The 25,297-nt window shown below is 39.7% G+C and overlaps 1 protein-coding gene across 12 annotated transcripts; it reads left to right on the top strand.

Annotated features, from left to right (window-relative positions):
• LOC135490038 (receptor expression-enhancing protein 1-like) lies at positions 1-25,008 on the top strand. 12 transcript variants are annotated; one of them, XR_010447261.1, is made up of 13 exons: positions 7,414-7,643; positions 10,857-11,499; positions 12,209-12,285; positions 12,907-13,027; positions 13,327-13,440; positions 13,716-13,760; positions 14,626-14,719; positions 15,785-15,892; positions 16,455-16,552; positions 18,214-18,232; positions 18,712-18,751; positions 19,701-19,754; positions 20,414-20,500. XR_010447261.1 is itself a non-coding variant. In XM_064775693.1 (12 exons), the coding sequence occupies exons 2-11, from the start codon at positions 11,338-11,340 to the stop codon at positions 19,733-19,735; spliced, it is 894 nt and encodes a 297-aa protein (XP_064631763.1). In that variant the 5' UTR covers positions 7,414-7,643; positions 10,857-11,337; the 3' UTR covers positions 19,736-19,754; positions 20,414-25,008. The 12 variants fall into 12 exon arrangements, 11 of the variants coding, with proteins under 11 accessions (XP_064631769.1, XP_064631763.1, XP_064631760.1 ...); XM_064775693.1 differs by lacking the exon at positions 18,214-18,232 and having other exon boundaries at positions 20,414-25,008; XM_064775699.1 differs by lacking the exons at positions 7,414-7,643; positions 18,214-18,232; positions 18,712-18,751; positions 19,701-19,754 and adding exons at positions 1-131; positions 17,052-17,196 and having other exon boundaries at positions 11,427-11,499; positions 20,414-25,008.
• The last annotated feature ends 289 nt before the right edge of the window (positions 25,009-25,297 follow it).

Raw genomic sequence — 25,297 nt, forward strand, 5'->3', positions numbered from 1 at the left:
TTGGATATAACATCGGCCTCTAGTTGCACTGTTTACTTTTTGTACTTACTCGAAATTTATAACGTTTCGACGACCTGAAGTGGGTTAGATTTTGTGATAATGGTTTCAGCATTAATCTCGCGGCTTATAATGTAAGTATACACCACCTTGCTCTCAGTTTAAACTGCGAAAAAAGATTAAAATCACACCCTTTTTTCAAATCCACCAATTTACACTGGTAGATGTACATCTACACACATGCATTATGTGAACTGTACTCTGTCTGTAGTGTACACAGTGCACTACTACCAGGGACATACACATACATAATGTAAAATTGCACAACAAGTGCTTGAATGTCAGACCATGACAGTTTGTATTAGGCAATAGACAGGCTGTCTGTATAATTGTATTTTAAGGAATTGTTGATTTGAGGACAACAGACAAAAACAGTAAGATTCAAAGACGAAAAGAACGTTATTCAACAAGCCTCCAAGTTCCAACTCAAACAGCATTTTTCCCTCTCTGTTTGTTTGTAAACCGACTCTTTTGGCACCTGTCATGGAAAGGGCCATTTTCCATTGTAATGTATGATATTACAGAATTGCCATTGACCCGCCACTGAGTGACCGAGTTACCCATCTTGCTATCAGTAACACTAACAGATATTTTTCTTATTTGTATAAATCCATTCAGTGCCATCATTGCATCAACCTATGAAAATAGTAAAATACTACTTTGTTCCAAAAATATGTGCGCTATCTCGTAAGAAATATCCACCTTTGAAGTTTGTCTGCCTATTCTTATAGTACGTCCCAGACGTGAGGAAATGCTGCAAAATTCTTTGCTGCATCACTTCGAGGCACCTTGGAATAAATAATGGGCCTAGTGGTAGGTATCTTGTCATGTCTGTTTGATGAAAGTACTTAAATGTATCAATGATGTGTCCTTAGCCCAATTACTTCTTTGTTATTGTGTTACATTGGAACAAATTCTGGGCTGCGTTTATGTAAATGATGAGCAAATATTTTCCCCCTGTGTACACTTTACCATCATCGTTGTTCTGGTAAGGCTTTGCAAAATATGTTTATGTTTAGCTGTCCTACACTGGGATCAGAGTTCTGGTTGCAACTACAGATTGATTATATATCTCTAACTCGACTCTATTCAAATTACTGATGGTGAATAGAGCTGATGGATTATTCAGCAAAACTTGAACGAAAGACTTATTGCTTGTGCAGTTGATCAGTGAACTTTGTTCATTGTTCCATATTTTTAGTTCCACATTGTAGAGCTTACAACACATTGACATTCTATATCCAGCCAGAGGAAATAGCGGCGAATGCAAACAGCTATTGATTCCTGGCATCTTCCTTGCTGCGCTCAGGTCTAAGTGAGGATCAGCTAGCATGTTTCCATGGAAACTGAACCATCAGAAGTTTGGATGATCGCTGCGTCTTTCTTTGAAGCAGCTCCAGTGCAACTGATGGGTTTGGACACTCCACAGCATTTTATTTCATACTAAATTTGAATTGGTTCCAGTTCATTTGTAGATAAAATGTGTTTGATTGGAGCATTGACTAGTTAATATTCTGATTTATGATATATCTACATTGTATTATAAAGATTGTATTCCTGCATGTTGTTATGTTATAGGTTATTTTCATGTTTACTTCAACGTCACACAAACACACTCCCAGTGTCTTTCCCACCTACAACATGTACTGCTGACGTGTTCCTGAAAGCTATCAGGGACATGATTGTATTGACATAACCCCAAATTACCAAACCAATAGCTATTTGGAACTTGTCGGGAAGCTGGTGGATCACCCTTGTTACAGTGGCCTACTTCCCCAGAATTGAATTTTGTATTATCAGGTGTGAGAGAACTAAACTCAGTGTTCACCGGATGATAAGAAATAAGAAGATTCTGTTGAGCACCATCAATAAGATCAAAAGATTGATTGGTTTCCATTCCAATGATCTGCCATGATCACATCGATTGCTTCATTGCGTCAGGATGGATTGGAATGTGTCTGGATAAGGAGAGTTTAAAACAGCTCACCCTTACCCCATTGGGCGGTCTCAGTTGTATGGATTATCAAGTGATCAGTGGATAATAAGTAAGTTTGACGTTTCCTTTGTTCAAGATTAACTTGTGAGCTTCGAGATGATGTTACTCTTCTTCACTGCTTGACCTTGTATTCTCCCGGAGTATTTCTCCAACAGTCCAAGGCAGGAATATTGTGTTCACAGGCTTTGTGACTCCATTGCCACCCAGAGGAAGAGTTCATCACGAGCCATTTATGTTTCTCAATCGGTGTGGTCTCAAAGGCACCAGATACAAGAAACCTCAGTTTTACATCTTGTTTGAGGGACGAATTGGGTTAGGTGTCATGCTCAAGGACACAAAGATGAAGCAGTAGTGATCCTTCTGATAGTCAAGCTTAGGACCTCCTGATTATCAGCACAGTGCCACTGATCTTAAAATTAGTGCCCAGTACCAGTGGTTCGTTGTCTGAAAACCAGACACAGGACTATCAGGGCCTAGCAACACTAAACTACATTGTCATTGTTGATGCTGGAGCAATTCTACAAAAAGTTAGAAGGAGATTCGTTCTGTAATCACCTTGACAACCTTGCTATTGATAGTGCTAATGCTAGGCCTATGTATCCCGTTTGTACCTTGGTGGTATTGTTAGCATATCAAGCACCTTCAAAGCTTAGTAAGGAAAGTCAGCAACATAACATGATTGCTTATCCTGGCATCTTGTTTCCTGTTAGTGCAGTCTTGCTTTGTGAACTTGAAGAAAGCATTGGTAGCGTTGGTTGGAAATATGTTTTTCAACTACACATATCACTGGTCTAGGTATGTTGATCTCATTGCTTTTCTGTTGGAGGAAGAAACTGATGTTACCTCTGACAGAACTACAGCTATGAAGCAGGTCTATTTGTTTTGTGAGAATGCCTCTGTCCCTGAGATGTCTAATAACTTCAGGCCTACATATAACATGATTGTATTGTACATCAAGCAGCCCTCTCTGATGTCTAGAACTACTCTTATGATGAATCTGATGCATAATTGAAAGTGTAGTAGCATAAGCATGACAAGTTCTGATTCCTGAGGAGGTGCTTACCACTACCAGAGTGGACAAGTACACATTTCGCCTATCATAATCATAGTATAATATCAAGTTGGCTTACATTTTGTGGCCTGTGGCCTTTTATCAACTCAGTATCTGCTATCTGAATGAAAAAAGACTCTTGACATCATTTTACTGACAAACATGAAACAACTTGCCTATTTCCCGGACAAATGAAGAAGTGCTAGTTGAGTGTTCAAACAGATTGCCTGCTATATTCTATTAATCTTAAGTATCAGTGCCGAGTTCACACAAAGCGATATTTGTTCTTTGTCTGTTTTTTGCATCTTTACTTGGAATGTGTATCCCCTCCTTGAATCAGGTTGCTTCCTCGAGGATGGAAAGTTCTGATCGCCTGGGTTCTGAGTTCCAATTGTTCTATAATCTTCTGATCTCTGGGCCGTAGTTCGAGAGGGGCAAGGGTCACAAAAGTACCTGTAGTGGTTGACTGATTTGCTGATTGTAGAAGGGCAAAAGTTAGGTCTTGCCCCCACCCCTCATGACCAAAATGCCATGGAAGACCAGAAATCATTAGTGTCTGTTTATAATCCCACTTTCTGTTCGAACAAAAAAGTTGTACTGGAAATATGTTTATCTGTCCCCAGTTCCTCCTTTAAAAAGTGTCATTCACCAACAGATAAAAGCAACCTTCTGCTTGAATGCTTCTATGCATAGTCTTATACGGAATCATGGTGCATTACTCGCTAAGATTGAATTTAGCAAAGTTGTGCGCACGTCACTGGATAACATCGGCGGTTGCCGATAGCGTGATACATCTTGTTTGGCCGAGGATGCCTTCGCATGATTAGTATTATCGATCTCGATTTCCTCGGCTGTTTACTGGAATGACAAGAAGATACATATGTATACACCAGTATCGATCATGGCGATGATGCTGTGTGATGTATTCTCCATCTCCTCTCAGCGCTGTGGGGAATTGCCTCCCAAAGACGCTCAATGAAGCTACTTAGCTGCTTAGACAAACGCAGTCACTCCTCGCAAGATGATAGGCAGGTCGCAAATCTTTAGGAACTTCTGAACATTAGTAGTAGTGTTTCTTTGCATGGTCTGATTTTAGTAGTGGTCCTGTTGCTAGGAACTTTAATGAGGCTGCCCAACTGGCCTCCAGATATTTCACATGCAATGGAGGACTACTGCCATACTGGTTCGTGAAATAGGATGAGCAGTTCTATGGGTGGATTGCAGGTTACTTTAGTTGTGCACCCCTGATCAAAATGTGAGACCTGGATCCCTTTGGTGTACATGTATGAAAAGCAGATTTGTCGATTACACAAGAATTGAAGAAACTTCAATGTAGCATTACATAAATACAGCAGGTTTCCTTGGTTGCGACTACCAGCTGTAACACAACTTGCGTCATTTGTGCAGGGGCTGATATTCAGATCAGAGCCGCAGTAGGTTGACTTGCCATTGGAAAGTGTGATATTGGTATCCTTGGTTGCTGGCAGGAAATTTATGATGTTACGTTTATTATTGATTGGTATCAATGCTGTGCAATGTGTGTACCCAAGACAGAGCATGACTTTGGAGTGGGATCAAATTGTTAGAGAGATAACCATGAACTAGGAAAATTCTTCTGGGACGAATATTTGAAATCAGCATTACTCTGTATAAAGCTCTCATGATGGCATGCTTGAAGGTCTGAGCAAGTTGACTCTTCTTTCTATGACCTTTGCTGACAATTTCCAGCGAAAATCAGGCCGTGGGACTATCATTTGTACAGCAGTGAGTGAACCTGTGTTCAATGGAAAGGTACTTGTCACCTCAACAGAATGAGTGCGTGTCGTCTGCAGCTGTTGCCGTGAAATCGATTGTGAGTTGTTGAATCATGAGCATATTCCATTCTATGAAAGCACACTGTGAGTGTGAATCTTGCTTCATTAACTGACTTCCTCATGAGGAAAGAGGGTAAAACGTCGCCTCATCTTCCTTTTGAAGAAGATCTGTAAAACCTACTGGCAGCATGAGAGCTACTGATATCCATGATGGATATTGTCTGATTATTTTATGGTTCTTCATCAGCTGTCATGTTGACACCATGCTCTTGGCCCTTCTCAAGTTGACACCATATGCCCTTTTTGAATTGCACCAGTATTTAGAAGTTATTCGTTTTGTTCACTGTTTCCAAAATAGGTTAAGTCATAAAGGTGCCTGTGTAATGGAAATGCCTGTTCTGTTGACGATATATATAATTGTCCAAATGATATATCCCTGAACGTCCATTCATGTATTCAATTGTCCTCTTCGCTTGCCATTTCAAAATTTAAAAGCTCTGCTCCCTGCAAAACCTACACACTTCGTTACCACAAAAAAAGCTGAGCCGAAGTGTAGGCCTGATTTCATACATTTGTATGAAGGCTTTCAGCAAGCTACTTCAGTCATCTATTGTCACGCATGCATGCCCAGTTTTCGATATTTGAAATATGAATAAGTCCTTTGTTGTTGCTTTCGTAAATGTATGCAATGGTTTGTCATAAAGGTTCTGTAGAAAAAAGAGCAGGATGTTTGAAGTGTTCTAACAACGGAGTAAAATCGATATGTTTTGGGAAGTATGAACGATTTCATTCTCACAGTCTGTCGACCTGTTATGATTACTGTCTTGCATGTGCAGAATATAATAATCCACTTCGTCCTGTGGTAAAGCCCGAAGACACAGTCCATCAGAAATGTTGCAAAATGAATAAGACTTTTGTAACTTTCAGTCAGACGCTTTTTGCTGGACCCCTTTCATTGGCATTTATGACCAGACCTCATTCCTCATTGACTTCATAGTATAATTCTTTCAATAGCATCATGCCTATTCATAATTAGTTGTCAACAAAGTCCCCCTCTCCCCCAACATTTCCATGGTCCAGTTCAAGTTCTCTCCAGAGGTCATATCGTCGAAGGTGAGTCATGCCATCATCAAATTCGAGAGCCCCTCAAATGATACTGTTCATAGCAGCTGATCTAGGACCTCAAGGGTTAGTAAATTCTGGATGAGTGAGAAGATTGTCCGGGGATCGATATGAGGCTCAGCACAAATTATTGTTATGGATTACGCTGTGACTCAGAGCGAGTGCCACTCAAGATAATGGACCCGTTGTAGGGGCAAGCCAGCGTCGTAAGCGCAGACCTTTGGAAAGAAATGTTGCAAAATGATATCTGCAGAGAGAGTGGCTTATAGGTCTTTTTTGGCTGCAGAATATGTGCGGCGCATCATAAGACTAAGAGTGAGGTCATCACGGGCGTATTCTCTTATTGTCACTTTTCAGGGAGTTTTGTTGGCGTAATGTTTGGATGGTGGTGACCTGGTTACTGGTGAAACTCTAGTTTGAATTGCAACATGGTGTGGCAGCACCTCCCTATGTGGTCCAAATGTGTTGATAATTTCGAAATGTTTGCTATCTAGACACACATTGTAGGAACTGCCGAAATGACCTTCTATAAGATTCCAATATGATATTGCATGTTTTTGAATTGGACGAAAGTGGATCAAGAAAATAATCTGATGACATTGTCAATGGGCAGTTTTCATATCCTGAATGTTTTTTCTTTGCTTTCAAAATCATATACTTACTGTTGGGGTTTTTACAAACCATGTCATCTGTATGCAAAGTTTGTGTGAAATTTTTATCCGTTTGAACCAAGATATTTGAATATCATCCATACTAATGTGAAAAATATTCTAATTGCCTCAAACCTGCATATGAGGACATCTCTGCGTGTCAAGGCATCTCCTTCCATTCTCCACTTCTAACCGGGTTTCAGTCCTTGGGCATTTCTTGTTCAGTTAGCCCAGTTATAAGCTGCCACTCTTCCGGTCACCTCCATAAGAATGGAACAATTATCACTTTCGTACATAGATGAGAGGTTCACTTGGTATAGGGGTTTCCTGGTAATCTAAATATTATGCTAATGCAGCGCCTCTGGGATGTGTTTTCACCTCCCGAGAGATTGCGTTGTGCTCTGTTTAGTCTCAGATATTTTACCAGCATTCAATCCCATCAGATACGTCTTTCAGTATCATATTGGTAACGTGGCGATAATTTATTTCTTATAAACAATCTTTATTCAGTAGATGAAGGCCTGCGCACTGCCTTTGTTTCTATCGTTTGATTCAATTGAAATTATTGAGATTTATGTACATTTGTGTGCAATATCATAGCTAATTATGTATGCTTAAGTTGAAGCAGTACCACACCATACCTTGTTCCCCGCAAATATTTTTAACCACACCACCTGTTAATTCGCTCTCTAGTCTAATCATACAGTTTCGAGGTACGTTCATCAGCATTAGCACTCCAGGGAATGCATTGGAAATGATTAGACTTGCTTTCGGACACCTCAGGGAGAAAGAAAGAAGAACGTTGGCCATTGTTTTGATGGAGAGCAGAATTTTCGTAACTTGATCTTGTGAAGCTAACGGCAGGCCTAGCAAGGTCGAACGATCAGAGGCGCAGAGGAGTTGGTTGTAGCAGCCATATCAAACATTCGGGATGGAAAAACAACTTTGAAAAAGTGATTTGTGCAGATTTCCTCGCAGCTTCGATTCATTTGTATTTGTGGACTTGTTGCCCTTTTTCTCCTGGATGATATGGAATTTTTTCAGTGTTTTGTGAATGATAGTTCTTAATTTACCTGTTTGTATGCTACCCAGAGTTATTGCAACAGTGTGTCTAGGCCTACAGAAATAGAGAACCTTAATACATTGGATGTAAGATCTGTGTTGGTCTTATGGGTCTAATTTTTCCCTTTACCATGATGAAGGCTATCCTTTGTGATGTTCCCCACTTCTTGTGTCCCAGAAAGGCTCATCAAGTTCTTTGTCTCAATGTTGCAACAGTTCTGGTGGTGCTGTCTTCACCGGGTTCATTTAGCTATTTTTCATTTGCAGCATGCTCTCTGATTATCAAACTCAGCACCTTCAAGCTCAGACATGGCCTTTTATGGATTCGATATTTAAGAACTGATTGAATTCATTAGATTGTGATTCCTTCTGTTTTCTAAGGTGAGCAAGACCCTAACCCTGTGAATCAGCCTCGAGCGTGACTAAAGGTTTGTCATTGTTGAACCCTTTGCGGGGCTGTTAGTGTTTGTCCACTGCGTACCCCCAGGATGACTAAGGTTTAGTCGTCATGACACTAGAATCCCTGCAAAAGGCAGGCACTAAGGCGTGAAGTGGATGTTTGCATATCTGGCATGCTATCAGTCAATTCTGCGGCCAGAAGCAGCATATTCCTAAGTCAGTGGCCAAAAAAATGTACACAAGGACTCCCTCGGGATTGACAAGTGCTGTCCCTAATAGAGAGGTGTCCAGTTTAGAGCGGTCAAATTGAATTGAAACGACCAATTTGTGGCTAAAACTAGTGTCCTTAATGGACAGGTTGTCCTTAATAGAGAGGTGTTTGCTAAGGGATGGTCCGCTGTATATATGCAGATGGCAAAAAACCGTTATCTGCGGCTTATGCTGCACTTAAATAATCATTCATTCTGATGCCTGGGGATTTCACGGTGGTTTTTTAACAGTCGAAAGCTCATGCCGAGTACTTTACAGACATAAGTGTAATGTGTTCTATACAGGAATATGATGGTGTTGTCCCCAGTTGGCAAATATGGAATTGAGGTCAACTCTCCAGATCCAGCTGTTCCTGGGACCTCGTAAGCGGTGAAACTGCGGCACAAAGTCCTGAGCCATAATGAAGGCAATCTGAAATACACCTACTGTATCATTATGTCGCCTACGAGCTAATTTGATCTGGACGAGATTTTGTTGGTGGTATGCGTATACATGTATGTGCCAATATCGAGTTCAATCGAATTAGAGTTTTGTTGGTATTGTTTGTACAATCAGTAACAGGTGGCATGGACGGATATCGTTTGATATATTGATGTGGCAGACCGTGCCTATTGGCTGCCCCTAAAGGTCACCTCAGGCCTACATGGCCTAGGCCTTATATGAAGGACTATCGAACCAGCCATTGTTATTCATCATCATGATTCTCGGTGCCTTGACTTCGACTGTCATTCAGTAAGTTAATATTTTATTTTTGCCGGATTCTATCTTTGACTTTCTGCGTAGATTTGTTGGAAGGCGTATCTTGAGTATCCCCCTTGGTTTCTATTACAAAATTCTCAAGCCTGGCTTCAGGTCGTACTAATACTCCGCCCCTCTCCTAGGCCTCCTAGTGTTAAGAGAGACGGTCCTCCTGGTATTGACAGGATTAGCCCTTGCCAAGGATTCTAAGAACTGTCTCTGTTTTGAGGTGCCTCGAACCATCAAACGAAGAATAAATCAATATCTTGCCTTATACATGTATGATCAGAGCAGCTTGCCCCTGCTGAAGGGATCCACAGAACAGCAATTCCCGCATTCAGTTACATTTTTAGGGTCAAAATGCTTGGTTTTGGAGTGACAAAGCTTGAACCTTCAAGATTTAAAGTAAATTTTGACACAATCAACATCCTTTGACAGATTCAGATTCTGAGTTTGACTGCTAGGTGTCGTGGCACATAAACTTTGGTCCCATATGTGACCTTGCTGGTACCTCACTTGTCCCAATTCTCAAAAACTAGCAGCCAAACTCGGAAGTTCTCAAGAAAGATGGTGTCACCATCTAAAATCATCATTGGCAAGTTATTGGCTTGTTCTTGGTCTGGTCTGGCATGCCGAAGTGTGTATCGCTGCTGCAGCATTGTGTCAGGCTCCGTGACTACTTTGATGGACTAAAATATGCCCACCAGAGGAGGCGTAAGGTTCATGTAGCGGTTTACTTTTAGTTCAATTTCTGAAGCAAGGTCAGAATGGCTGCAGAATTGAGTCATCTTCTTTGTGCAAACTTCAACAATCCATAGGGAGGGGTGAGGGGTAGGATCAGCTTCTCTTCTTTGAATTTCTCCAGGATGCAGCCTCATGACCAATGTTTCCAAATAACCAAAAAAGATTCTTTGTTTCGGCAGACATCATGCATAATTTTGGTAATTTGGCAATTCCCAAATCATCTGGCGAGCACTTTAATTTATCGATGATTCACAAATGTCATCACCGCTTAACTCAGGAGTTGTGACCTCATCACTCAATTTGAGATTGGACTTCCGATCTCTACCTACACAATGAAATTATCATTAATTATCCACAGTTTGTTATTGATTTTTGTTGACGTTCTTTTGTTAGGCTGACCTCTTTCAAATATCCTCCTTTGTTATGAAATGACCATCTCCCTAGATTGCAGAGATGACCTGAGAGAGCCTGCGTTATTTGACATGACATTTCCAAAAGTGTTTTATGATTATAATGAATAATGATATTCAACTAAAATGGCCCTCCTTTGTTGTTGGTAGTTTTGACTGCTCAATTTTGGTGGCAATTGGTAATCCACAGTTTCTGAATTTGAACATAATTTCACCATTTGCTTAATATGGAGAGAAATTGTCAGAAAGTTATTAGTTTCTATATATTCCTTTGTTTAGCTGACTTTGCTCATCTGTAATCAGATGGTAGGTTTTTGTGTCTGGCTTTTGATTGCTCAACTGGAATGAAAATTGGTGGAACTTGTCTGTGGGAATCCTTTGAACTTTTCATAAACATGCTTGATTGATGTCATTGGTTTGTTGCTGTGTTCGTTGAGTTGAGTTTCCAATTTGTTAATTTCTTTCTCATTGTAACACTTTCTGTCCCGAGTTGACTAATAAATAGAAGTCGTCATGAATCTCTTTGATCCTTTCCATTTTCAGTTTACGAAACAATTAGAAAACTATAGGAAGCATTTACAACTAACAATTTGAAGAAATATGCGATATCTCCACCAAAACATATAAAGGCTCATTGACTGCAGTTATGTAGTGTTATGAATTTCATAGCCAGACCTCTCATGTTTGGAATTTCGGGATTATATATATCCTTCCAAATTATCGGAAATGACACAAGTTTATGGAGTAATGTAAACTTTCAGGAAATGATAGGACCAAATTCCGCCAGAATGAACTTCCCTGGATAACATAAATTGACTATTTGGGATTTCAGCCAATTTGGGAGACAAGAAAACAATGCTCATCCAGGAAGTCAAACAATGGAACTACGTATGACTGAATGCAGTAATGACTTTCAAACAAAAGCAAACTTGAGCTTATTAAGGATGAACTTTCCCACCAGTCTTTGACAATTAAGTGACGCAAGAGATCCTATTAATGCCCTACTGTGCCCTTATTCCCTCACATGCCCGTGGCTCACTCAGGGATGGTTCTTGAAACATACATTGACTGGTACCGTAGCGTGATGGTTCTCCTTATCTATACGTTTTGCAGATTGGTCTTCGGGACCCTCTACCCGGCCTACTCGTCATACAAGGCGGTCAAGACGAAAAATGTCAAAGAATATGTAAGTACTGAAACTATTTATCCACTTCACAAGTCAGATTCAGATTCAGTACTGGCCATGTAGTACTTAACCATCACACGATTTTGTAGAAGTTATTGCTTATGAGAGTAAAAAGTTCTTTAAAATTTCTCCTACATCCATAAAAAATCAATGCGTTGTCAATGTCATTAGCTTACAAATTCTTCCATTGTACCAGTTTCATTCTTGATTAGCTCAATCAGTTTTGAAATGGCGTGTACACCCTAGAATCACTTGTTGGTACAACCTCCCATGGCAGATGATTCTCTCAGAATGCAAACTATGCAGTTATGTTTCCTCACTACGACCTGGTAGCGTCCGGAACTGTATTCATAAAAAAAATCAGTCATGACTTATACATGTACACATGTACTGTGAAAATATGATTCAAGAGGACTTCTGTCTGTTAACAGCCTTGAAACAATAACAGTGATTTACGTCTGTTGCTGGGCAACGGTATATCAACAATGACGTTGCTATGATAACGACTATCAACAGAGACAAGCCCAGTGGCTCTGGTCAATATTTCAGAAAAGCAGCACTAAGTTTACCACGAACTACAGCAACAGGTTGTATAGACCAGCCCTGACCCAACAAAATCCAACAAACTCGATGCCTGAGCTCTATATATTTGTATATATATCTGTACCTCCTTGATATCTCATGATCTTCATTTCATTCTGTATTTCAGGTACGCTGGATGATGTATTGGATTGTTTTCGCCTTGTTCACATTTATAGAAACACTCACAGATGCCTTCCTCTCGTGGTAAGGAATGAAAAATGCGAGCCCTCTTACTTGCCCGACCCAAAGGCTCAAAATAGTTTTTTCTCCCTCTGTGGCATTTTCAAAAACACTTAAAAATGGTTTCAAATTGCCGTTAGGGCTGCCAAATTTGCATCAGAAGCAATGGAAAACATTGTTATCAGTAGCCAAGGTCATATTTGGAGGGGTTCCTTCTCGATATGCGCCACCCTCTTGTCATGTGGAGTTGATGATACACATGCTTCTTCAAGGAAAATGTCAATTTTGTTTGGAAAAGCTTTGAGAAAATGTTATTAGCTGATTAAGAACCTGAGTGATGACCTTGATCCAGTTTTCTGTATGAAGTATGAAAATAATCGGAGAGATGGAGTGGTCAAGTGGTGTATTGACTTGTGGTGTATTGACTTGTGGTCTGACTATCGCTGGTTTAAAGAATTGATATCAATCTGGACGGTTGTCTGTTCAGACAATTTGAGGGTGGAGCTGAATTGTCCTCGAAGGCCAAAACTGAGGTGGCTGGCCAAAGTTTCGTACAAAATGTTGGCTCCACCCAAGCAATTTTTTGTGAGTTGAAGTAAGGCCGACTGCAAGATATGTTATAATCTCATTTCTATTCTCTTCCAGGATTCCATTTTATTACGAAATCAAAATTGTGTTTGTGATATGGCTGCTATCACCGGCTACCAGAGGGTCCAGTATTCTGTACAGAAAGTTTGTCCATCCACAGCTCATGAAAAGAGAAAGGGTATGTATTCCAATAGAATCATTGGACGATCAATGTCCTGGTGACTTTTGGTGAGGGAGACTTGATATGTGCTCAAGTTGTAGTGCTCATTGACCCTTATATTAGGTCTACTATTAAAAAGATTGGGTTGAAGTGTGAAGTCGGATGATGACCTCTAGCATAGTTGATATCAGACTATAAACCCCAACTTTAACTTAAAAGGTCAAGCCTTACAAGAGACTCTGGATGAAAACACACCTTGCAAACTGAAGGACAGTCACAAAGACTGAAGTTCATAAATATTCCCGTTTTGCTTGCAGGATATAGATGATTGTATAGCCACAGCAAAAGACAAGGGTTGTGCTGCCTTAATGACGTTCGGTACTAGAGGTCTGAACTACGCAGCAAATACAGTTGTACAAACTGCTCTTAAGGTAAGTGCGGCTCCAACGTGAAAACTTGTCTTGGGATCTTTGAAGTGCCTGCTAGTGCTAGTTCAGTAGATTGCATTTTTCCACATAGAATACTTCAAGCCTGTTTTAATGCTTTCAGTGGATGGTTATTTGGTCCTGTTGAGAGTTTCAAGTCAGAATCGTGAGGTTGATGACATTGGAAGTTTGAATCATCATTGCATGTCTAACTTCTCGAATGACTCTGCCCGATAGCTCTATTTTCGCCGCCATATTTCACTTCGATGTGTACATTTCAGGGCCAGTTTATTTTCCTACAATATATTATGTCAAAACCTTGGCAGGTAAAGTGTATACTTTGATACTGTGTACATTTTTTGCTCTAAAGTGTCTTCTGCCATACCTTCATACAGTAGTATTAACCCATTGCATTGATGTCTCTCTGCTGTAACCTGCATTGCCAACAGCCCTTGGTTGGGAACGAGGTTGCTCATTCTTTGATGCGTCTTCTAAAAAAAGGCTTATTTATTTACACCAAGTCAAACTTGATGTTGAGATCTGCCAGGTTTGATTGAAACATTGTACTTCACCTGCTTCTAAGAGGGAGGTACTGTTATCAACAAACATGTCTGAAAACTAACTCTGCACTGGCTGATCAGGAAAGCAGAGTGGGGTTCTGGGGTCTGTCCCTGTTGATTGTTTTTGAAAACAGTCTTCAGAATTTTAGGGATGCAAATTTTCTTTAAATCTGTGATCTGTGTGTTATTGGTGGGAGAAGATGGAGGGGGGGGGGTTTCTTATGCTGTACCATAGGCTTATTTAATGATAACTTCAGCTTTCGCTCAACCTTGCTGCTTCTGATTTCTGATCAATGATTGAACTGAGTTCATGTGGTTTCCATCAGTGGTAGCAGTGTTTATCCATATTACAGGTAGTTGCTATGATTCATCACATCATAGACCGAACTGGAAGCTGTATCTGTGCTGCATCTGATCATAAACAGTCTCAATTAACCCTTTGGAGATTCTGATCACAGCTAGCGGAATAACTTTATTGGTAGTGGTCATCTACACTGGGATTTATTATCAATCCTATCAAAAACACCTTGGTTGGGATGTAGCAGTGTTTACAGTGTGTAATGCATTGTGCCTTGTTTTGGTGGCAGTGGTTAGTATGGCAAATAAGCCTTATTTCTTTTCGTCTTTCCAGGGCCAAAGTGTCGTTGCGGACCACCTTAAGAAAAGTTACAGCATGAACGATTTATCAGAACGTTCGTCAAATGAAGAGGTATTCGATGAAACAGGTGCGTATGATACTGCAAATAACAAACATCTTGCAGGTTACACCAGGGACAGGGTCCTCACCAGAGGGTACGATTGTTACGTTTTCCATACCCTCCAAGAAGTTGATGATGGTTTTTATTTTCAATTGACCAATATTTTCAAAACTCAACATATTCAGAGGTACAGTACTCTTTCGGGAAGAGGGGAAGGGGTCTACCAAAAAATTTTTTTTTACTCCTTCAAAAATATCGATAACAATAGATGGCCCCTTTCTTTTTCCTCATCAGGACAATGCAGTGCCTATATTTTATATGGTAACATGTTATCACTTGATACACGTGCCAAAATACATGCATTATTGACATGCTGTGTTGTCTTTTCAAGACATGCCGCCAATATCGGGGAATGCCACTCTACCTCGAGCAAAAACCAAACCATCTGATCAGTTAAGAGCTGGCAAAAGTAACCTTAGTAAAACGTATAAGGAAGCAAATGTTAAGTATCTAGGTGTTGTGTTAGGCATACTAGTAGTTTATCCCACATTTTTTGTTCAAATCAGGATAGTGTTTTGTCTTGTAGTGGTTTGTCTGTTCCAGTCAAGCATCAGTCACTAAATGGGCGTTCAGATATGGCCGAGGTCTAGTGTAGTTATCTCGTTAATAATCCCTTTGCATTTTCCTCCTCTCTTTTGATACAGTTTTCTTGTCTTCTCTTATACCCAGTTGCATCATCCAACTCTGTTGAACTTCTCTCCTTCCATATCATTTTGTCTTTTCTTATCTTTTACCCTTTCATAAACCTAACTTAACAATGCCTGATTCTTGTTGATTTTGGGCAACTGTACGTACATTTGACACTTGGCCAACCTGTTTGTGCACCAGACTCATTGGTCGAAAGTCATGTGTTTGACTCTTGGTGGTGTCTACATGCCAATCTACCAGCATTGGGCGTGTATATCCAGGAGACCTTAGGACAGATTTTCACCGCCTGTAAGTGTGCATGCTCAAACCAGGAATGTTCCAAGTGTCCCTCCATCAATGTTACCATGCTTCATCTTGATTGTCTTCCCTCCATCCCTTTTACAGATCTGTATGTTGAAAGACAACCACGACATCTTCACACAAGTAGCCACGAAAATCTTTCTACTGTAGGGCGACGAAAACGGCATACGATTAGTGAAAATTACTCATCAGGTACCAACGGTTCTTTGAAAAATCATAATCTGAATTTGTTGTATTTTGAGCTCAGATCCATTTTGGAAGGATTTCCTTGACCAACAGCTGACATCATAATGCTGGGCTTAATTTGTTCTTTGCTGTTGCCCTGTTGCCTAAAAGTTGTCTCAGTCTTCGTAATCGTATTGTAGATAAAGAACTATATGTCTTCCACAGTTGTCCACTTTCCTGGTTCAACTAATACTGGTTTGTTCCGCATGATTCCTCCTGATTCATCTTGTCAGTACCAGTAGAAACTGTTTCAACTAACTGATTTCAAATTGTACTTTGAATCATATCAGATCCAGCTGAACTGTCCTGTAATGGTCTTGCTTACAATTGGTGTCATATTTACTCATCAAAACTGACAAAAAAGTTGTGAAAGCAATTGTTCCAAATTCTATCAGCTTGTCCATCAAGATCAGACAGTTTGAAATATGCCATTTTCCTGATTTCTGAGGTGAATATCTGTTTTGAATTCTACATTTACAACCCTTTGGCGATATCCAGTTTATAATCTCATCCGCCATGTTTGTTTCAGAGTTATATGAGCTGCACGAACGTGATGAAGAGCAGCAGTACACACCCACTCCAGAAACATCCGACAAAGTCCAAAGAAGAACCCATGCTCAGAAAGAGGTGAGGCTTTAGCTTTAAAACTTAATACTCCTATTGTACAGGTCTTGGTCTTGAAAGTGTGTGATCAGGGCTTAGTGTTATAGAGCACCCTGAAGAATCAGCACCACATTTTTCAAGGGTATTCCAAGTTCGAGGTAGGATTGCCTGAAAATGTTATCCATTTCCACGAGGTCACCTTGCTAACCCACAGAAAAAGCTAGAATGTTGCATCAAAATTTCAATTAAATGGCTCGAAAATACTAACAGAAAGAAGAGGAGAAAATCAAAATCATAAGGGGACTCATACTGCCTGAGTTGCACCTTTGTAGAGATGATGTAACTTGGCAGATATTTTCAGTGGTGGGATAAGAGGGAATCTGGCTCTCAAAGGCTGTGGGTTAGCTCTATTTTCACCCCAGAAGCATGAGGAGGCAGGTGGTGTATTTTTACAGAAAATAAGAATGAAATGTCTAAAAATGAAGCAAACCCTGAATACTAATGCCACATTGCTTTACTACAGGAGTTCCTCGGTCAACCTCCCCGCGGGCCCATTGTGCAGACCTGGCGTGGCGAGGGGCGCTGGATTAACCGCTTCCAATACTGGAAAGACCGGGCAGATCAGTGATGGCCCGTACGCTCGCTCGTCAGTTCGAGCTGTGATTAAAGTGTGTAGCTGTGTATGTTGGTGTTTTCGACCTTGCCTGCTTCCATTTTACAGTTGCTGGAAGATTTTACATTTTCTTTCGTGTTGTTGGGTCAGAAGCATTGGGTCTATAGGACTGAACGACTATGGGGTGTGAACAGATGAAAGGCTAGGGACCAAAATGACTAAATACATGGGCCCGTGTGTGGTATGAAACACCTTGTGCAATCTCTAATCTATCTACATGTAGCTTCTGCCATATTTGCAGTCAAATTCAAGTGAGAAAGAACAATGGTCTTCCAGCATCTGTCTACTAATAAGATTTTTAGCTCTTTTCAGCGCCTTTCCCTTCCCTCTCTTTGCAAAGTGTTGTGAAGCATGATACTACTGCATGTTTATCAGGATTACGTTTCTCATCAAAATTGATGTTCTTTTTTTTCTCGCCAGATCAAAGTGTGTCAAATTTAACAAGTTAACTTTTCATGAGAAATAGTCGTTTCCCAACTTACATTGCATTCCATTTCCTTCAAGCTTTCACCCACTTTGAGGTTCACACCCGAGTACAAACAGTATCTGACTTTACCTCCGGGTCCTGGGTCGCGAGGACCAAAGGCCAGGCTACCCACCCCATACCCTGGCCCTAAACATGTCTGGGTGCCATGAATAAGGGCCTCAGGTGACATATAACTTCCTCTTTCCGACACTGACATGGCATGTTAGTTTGAACAAGAAATAACATAAATTCACACCATTTTATCACACTTTCATAGTCACTGGCATGTTTGAATTTAGCAGGTTATTTTGAAATAAACCTTGACAGAGATTAGAATTGTGGATAGAAATTGCACATTCTGTGATTATAGAGGTCTGCCTTCTAAACTTGTTCTTTTAGCTTCTTCAGTTTCAGATCAGATGTGATAGTCTAAAGAGTTGCAGTAAAATCCTTGCATGCTGAACTTTCCCTACCCAGCTAACGCACGAGATAATACAAGAGTCATTATTTTGTTTCTAAGTTACCTTTATTTGTATTTTCTTTCAGGATATATATTTTAGTGAACGTAAGTCGTGGATTGACGCAAAATAAGTTCTTCCTTTTGTAGCCTCAAAATTACCCTTACTTTTTGGTGTCGCTTCGTTACAAAGCTATGACATCTGGTCAATTTCCAAAATCCAATTCAATTACCTGTGACTCAAGTATCGAGTCCATCTGTCTACATGTATCAGGTTCATGATGCTAATCAGCCTGAGAAAATGTCATCTCACTGATTCTCTGAACTGATAAGATTTTGAGGCATCAAAATGGAAGACTAACTCATTTGCTTTGCAGACAATCTAGTGTATAGAAGTTACCCCACTCTCAGTTGCTTTGGTTACATGAATTGGTGGCTATTCCAGAAAACTCCTGCTTCAACCTTTTTTGCACAATTGGGGAAGTTACACCACTCAAGTTGCTTCAGCTACATGAATTGGTGGCAATTCAAGAAACTTTTATCAGCCTCTGCAATTTATTCATTGCTTTCTACATACTACTTATTAGGCAATCAGGTCGAGACGTTCTAAAGCAAAATCTGCAATGGGTGAGCTATGATTTCTATTGGTTGGTGTTGTGTGGGTACCCTGGTTTGACATAACATGGCCCTCTCACAGATGTGGTGTTGCCGTTACAGACTGTCCCCTCATTTGTTCCAGGAACCTTTCTCAACCTCCGCTACATGGCACTGCAGTTGCTATCTACAGTTGCTTTAATATCTAAACATGTGATTTTAACTTGTTCTATTGGTGTGACCTGAGGGACTGTAAATAGCTATGGTGAAAGATATCACCCGTCATACCCTGTAGGCACCATACTAGTAGTTAGTGTACCACCCTAAATGCTTCTTTCAACAAAAACAGTCATCTCAGAATTGCTTGCTGCCCTGAGACTGTGATCTCTCTCCCCTCCCCTCTAAATGATGAAAAAAGACTGATGTATGACATAAACACTTTATTGTGAATAAAGCCAGAAGTTTAAAGAAGGTGACATTTTGGCTGGAAATGGCTGACCCCCTCCCAGATGAAAAAATTACATCCCTCATTGCATCAAGTAATTTAGATATGATCCCCAACTCCTCTTGCTATGTTAGCATGAAAGGTCTGAATTTTAGATGGGTAGATGAGTGAACTTATTGATGTTCTGTTTCAATAGACCCTTGATAGTTTTCACTGTGTCATATTTGACCAATTCTCACATTAAACCTTTTGCACGCCTTTGTATCAGGTTATGAATAGTGACTTGCTGTCCTTCTGCTTTATTCAATACTTTAAATAGATTTCTAATTCCCTAAAGCTGGTAGCATACAGAGTTAACTGTCTACAAGATGATGTCGTGGATGTTATAAAATCCACTTTAGATAGAAAGCAAACATTTTTTTAGTTATCATCAGTGGCATTGTTTCGTCTTAATCTTAGATTTTGAATGTCGCTTTCTGTGAATTGATATGAAAAGCAATTGTGTTCACTTCTTAATGCGATCCCGTCCTGTTGCAGCTTCTCTAAGCACCGTCCCAGAGGTCAGAGCTTAAAAGTGAATCAATGCTAATGGTTCGTCTTTTGTTAGATTTGGGATAACAGGTTAAAGCTTGGTATAGGATTTATGTGACACCAGTCATCACTCCCTAATCAACTGTTCCAAAATATACTGATTGTGAATTTATACATTTCATGTCATATCCATTGGGGTTGTTTTTTAACTACATCAGTGTGTACAAGCGTACAGTGCTACACAAAGTAGAATTGGTATAAGGTGTTCCTATTTCAAATTTTGGTGGTAGACTTGAGTAAATCATGGGAGCAGTGGTTGAAAACTGGTGGAGACCCTTCCTCAAAATGTCGCTCCGTTCATTTTGAGAATTTGCTTTTTTCAATATCAGTCATTATCCTTGCATTCCCCAGTATACTCTGGTGGTTGGTCAACGAAGTATGCCCTCTTTTCTTTACCTTTCCAATTATATATATTTATTATCAGTAATTCAGCACTTTTTGCATATCATGCTACACGATTCATTGATATCTTTAGTTTGGTTACGAACGAATCATATTTCCATTCAAAAATAATCTGAACATTTTGTAACTTTTGCAAAAAACTCTGCTTTTCTTAATGTTTCATATTTTGTAAAATCCTAGTGTGTGTCAGCAATATCAAATGCTGCAATTATTGCTTTAAACTTTTCTAACCACTTGAATGATTTTGTTTCTTTCAGAATTATCAGGGGGTCACCACCCATAGAACACGGTCAGGTGCCAGAAAGAAGCCAGACCTAGAAAAATGATGCTGCTTCTCTGGAAGATGGATCACTATGGCAACGACCTGGATAATGACTTATGATGAATTGGATTTGGACTGATGATGAATAGATGGTTGGATAATCGCCAACCTTGAAGTGGACATTGTTGTTGTTGTGAAGATAGTGTTCAAGAATTGTGATAAAATTAATGAATATGCTGTTACTAGTGGTTGCTATGCTCAATGCTGTTACTATGGTAACTTGATGTTGCCATGGTTTAACTCTCGTTCACAGTCTAATGGTGCATAACTATGGGAACAGTTGAATAATAAAAAAAGAGTTGAATTAGTATCAACTAAATTAACGTGTAGGTGGTCTTTCGAGATATAGTTTGGACAAAATTTCCAGAAAGGTTATACAAATGCTTATTAACATTGATGATATATCAGTTCTAGCATATATGAGTTGTTAAAACAAAGAGAGATGGCAGAATACACAGCTCACACATGTAGTTATATTCTTTGGAGAGAAAAATGCACTTTTAGTCCTTAGTAGCTATATCTTGTTGAGATGGAGCAAAGACAATGCCTTTATCCCTTGGTCTTACAAAGACTAATGAATAGCTGTCATCCATACGATCATTATTCTTCAGAATCTCAGGAATCACAGTTGATAACTTTGTTAACAATTCGGTAAGGTATTTCCATGTATAAAATGTCTTTTTGTTTGGTCAAGGGATTCTCAAAATAACAATCGCTGACAACATAAAGCTAATGGCATAATGTAAACATCAATACTGCACTCTAAACACCCAAATTTGTGTGTGCGATTTTTTTCACTGATTTTACGAATAACCCAGATTCCCCCTGCGAACAGCAAATATGAATAGGCACAAAAATCTGGCGGTTTACAGTATTAGGTAGGCTCTTGTAACAATGTATGTTATAAAGTGTGTGTGGTGTTGATTGCTTTAATAAGCCATGTCTTCCAAGAGAAAATGTGTCGGTCACTTACTGTTGTGCGACGGCATTGCAGTCGATCTTCTAACACTGAGCTTCAGTGGGCCAAATCGACCAAATTGAGAAATATTTGAATCTTTTGGCGCTAAAGGGGTTAAGCAAGAACATAAATGCAAATGTATTGGGACTAGAAGTATTCATCACCTGAGTATCATTATCAACTTGTGGAACTCATTGTCATTTTTGCCCACATGGCTGGATCACATTTGTAAATGCTTTGTAAATATTGTCTTGTTTTCCAGTGAATATCTACTGTACAGATTTACATATCGCAGGGTAAAGGTCAACTTACTGCTGCATATACATGGATCCAGTATAGTTTTAAAATATGTATTATCACATATGCACTCTTCTGCTCTTCTGTGACTCAAAATGCAAAATCTCATATTCATCGTAAAGCAGTTTTTTGTTCACCCTCCCGATGAATTATGCTAGGTTCTGATTGTTTTTGTTTGAAAGAGTATTGGCTGGGCACAGGGGCACTTGGGTACTCATTGGAGATTTCTTGGTAGAGTCTCAGATTGAGTCAGCGAGTGTCTTTGCCGGTGATGTTCTGACATTTTAAAAACTCTGCATGGAACTCTTTTATGAAATTTGCTTGTGGATCTCTTTATTCTTTTGTGCCATGTCTAGAGCCTACTTAAATTCCTAAGCCTGCGCTGAGGTGTAAACTGTGATTTGCCTGAGGCCAGGATGCTTAAACTTGTTACAAACTCAAAATGTTGGGTAAAATCTCTTGCTATTTATTTGTTTGAAATTCGCATGCTGAGCATGTACCAGTTTTGGTGAAATATTTAAATCGTCCAGCTATCAGATAACGGATCTCAAAGATTGATTGAGGATTGATGATACCTAATTACTAAAAGTATTGAGGATACCTGCGATACGTTTTTATGCAAAAGAGAAAGTCACTTTGTCTTCGATATTGTAGAATGTAATGTACAAGTGGCCGATTGACTTGTTCACAAGAGTCGGAAAAAAAGGTTTCTGCTTTATGTATTCATTTTATTGCAAAATGTATTTCACACTGGTACTATTATTTTGTGTTGTATTTGCTTGTAATGTTTTTTCGTGTTAAATGTTTTAACTTGATTGCAAATTTCATGGAGTTATTTAGTAAAGTATACAGAGAATGCTGAATTCATTGGATTGTTAAGAATTGTATACATCTGTTCAAGGGGCCACCGCAGCTATTTGTGGTGGTCACTCCCGACTTCATTAGTCTTTGTGAGATAAAAAGGAGGTTAAGATCGGCCCTGATTCCCGAGATTTAGAACGAGGGTGAATGTGGAGTTGGGTTTGGAAGGCATGACACACGTCAACGGTTGAGTCTGAGAGGTTTCTGGATCAAAGTCAGAAAGCACTTACTACTTGAAGATTTGAATCATTTTCCGCCCATAATGAATGGGGCTACTCCACTGAAACTGATGTAAAGGTCAGGGACAAAAAGGGAATCACCGAGGAGTCTGGGTTGCTCTTTACCCTCCCTGGACTTAGAGCCACCATTGTAGTTGAGGTGGCTCCTTATTGATGTTACTTTGAATCGATGTAAAGTAGGCAAAAGTAGTGAGGAAACTGTTTCTCTTCCATAGAATTATAGAGGAGCTAATGCATTTATTTAAGCTTTGTCAGATGTTCTCTGCACACCTTGGGATAACTGCCAGTTTGTTTTCATTGTGTGTTGTCAAGGAGGAAACCGGAAGCCCGTGTAACGTCATTCGCAGGCCAAGAACCGTATCCAGTAATTGGTCAGTAGGACATCTTTGACGACTAATTTTTTTGAACATGTAAAGTAATTGTGGAAATGACTTCTTTTTACTCTCCTATGACAAGGTAACCATAACATCTGTGGTTTAGAATCTCTTGACGCCCCATATAAATGTCTCGTATATGCACTTCCGGTATCTTCCTTGGTGTGTCGTAGAACTGAGTTTAGATGACCCTATAGCAGTTTGGTTGTAAGATTATTTGGAGGTGTAGGTGTAGAAGCAGTTTTTTACTTACGTGGACAAGGTTCTCCAAAACATAGGTGCAGGTAGGAACAACTTGTATTTGCAACAATTCTCTTCTTTTATTGCTTTGATTTGAATGCCTGAAGAGGCATGTGATTTACTTCAGTGTAAGATGGTGGACGATGTATTGTATACCATATACCAGTAACATCTAATTTGACTTTGGTTTGCATACATTTTGGTGGGTTTGTGTTGACAGTTTATATATTATGAAATAACTTACTGAAACATACAAATACAAGTATAGAGCTCAATTAAATTATGATATTATTATAACAAATGGTGCGGAGTCCTCAATAAGACTATCCTCCTGTTAGCACTGCTGCATAGAAAAGAATCACTTTTAAATGTCACATTATAACTTTGTCTACTTTCATTGACACATGCCACAGTAATGTTTTAAATTCACAACGAGCTTGGATGTTTTTTAAAAACTTCCAAGCTCGTTGTGAATTTAAAACAAACTTGTTTCACACAAATTTGCTGCTCACTTGTTACCCAGATAGGTTCCGTCCAAATTGACTTGATTCTGTTAACTTTCAATATTGAATGATAAGAAAAAGAGCGAAAACCTCATAAATTTCCGCAACCATTTGAAGAAGCTTGTTGCTACAGTGGTGCAGTCAGTCTAAGAGAGTTTTGCATCATCGCAAAGCCAGTCTTCCTTGTTTCGCAAACTCTTTGTATCGTAGCTTGTCCACAAAAGCCGAGTAATATCAGCAAGCACATTGGATATTTATGCTGAATTTTCAGATGCGTTTTCGGCTTTTCTTATAGTAACCTGCAAGGGTATTCGTGCACTGTCACAATATGAGCGCTTTATGTAGGCCCAACTTTGCCTCTTTTTAGATGAGTGCCCCCAGTGGTGTTCTTTTGTTGGGAAACAAAGTTTCCAATTTGTAGGGTCAGCCTTCACTTGACCTTTCCCACATCACGTCAGCTGTGAGGTCGAAATCAACTGAGGCTGACCCCCCTTACATGTAGCTTGGTGACTTTTGCAAATTGTCATATACTTAGGCAGGCGCTTCTCTTTGTAAGGTATGAACCTCAACTTATTAGACATATCTAAACTAACTTGGTCTTACAATCATCTTTTACAATTGTCTTTTATGACACATTTATAAGCCAAATTTACATTGTCACCAGATTGGGTCAATGTGGGGAGTTTGAAAGATCCGCTGTGTCCCTTTTCTTGATGTATATAATTATATCGGTGCTCCATGATATTTATACAGTCCACAAATAGAGGCAAAGGTCACATGATAGGTCAAAGTAACCCCTCAATGAGATGTCCACTTAAGTGTACAAGTCATCCGCATTGTAATGCACATCGGTGGACAATTGATTTGTGCACATGGGTGGTCTACTGCGTTGACCTTTTGTTTCTATTTTGGTGTAAGCTCATAGATCAGTGTGTATGTGATGAGTGTGTAATGATGTGTGGCCTCCAGTCGGAGTTTGTAAATATGTTCAAATGTAATATTTTCACTATGATATTTTGTAAAAATCTGAATTTGATGCAATAAATCTATGCAGCTTATTTCTTTCTGTTTGGTTTTTCACTAAAGTTAACAGCACACAACAAGCAGAGGTAAAACGACATTGTTTTGTGTCATTTAGCTTCCCCAGTTTGGTGGGTTACGGCCCATTTCGCCTACTCCCATTTCGCCTACAAAATGTGGTCATTTCGCCTACAACCCATTTCGTCTACTCCCATTTCGCCTAATTCCCATTTCGCCTACAACCCATTTCGCCTACTTCTCATTTCGCCTAAACCCATTTTGCCTACTTCCAATTTCGCCTACTTCCTATTTCGCCTACTTCCCATT

The sequence above is a fragment of the Lineus longissimus genome, chromosome 6 (assembly GCF_910592395.1).
Source record: "Lineus longissimus chromosome 6, tnLinLong1.2, whole genome shotgun sequence".
Lineage (NCBI taxonomy): Eukaryota > Metazoa > Nemertea > Pilidiophora > Heteronemertea > Lineidae > Lineus > Lineus longissimus.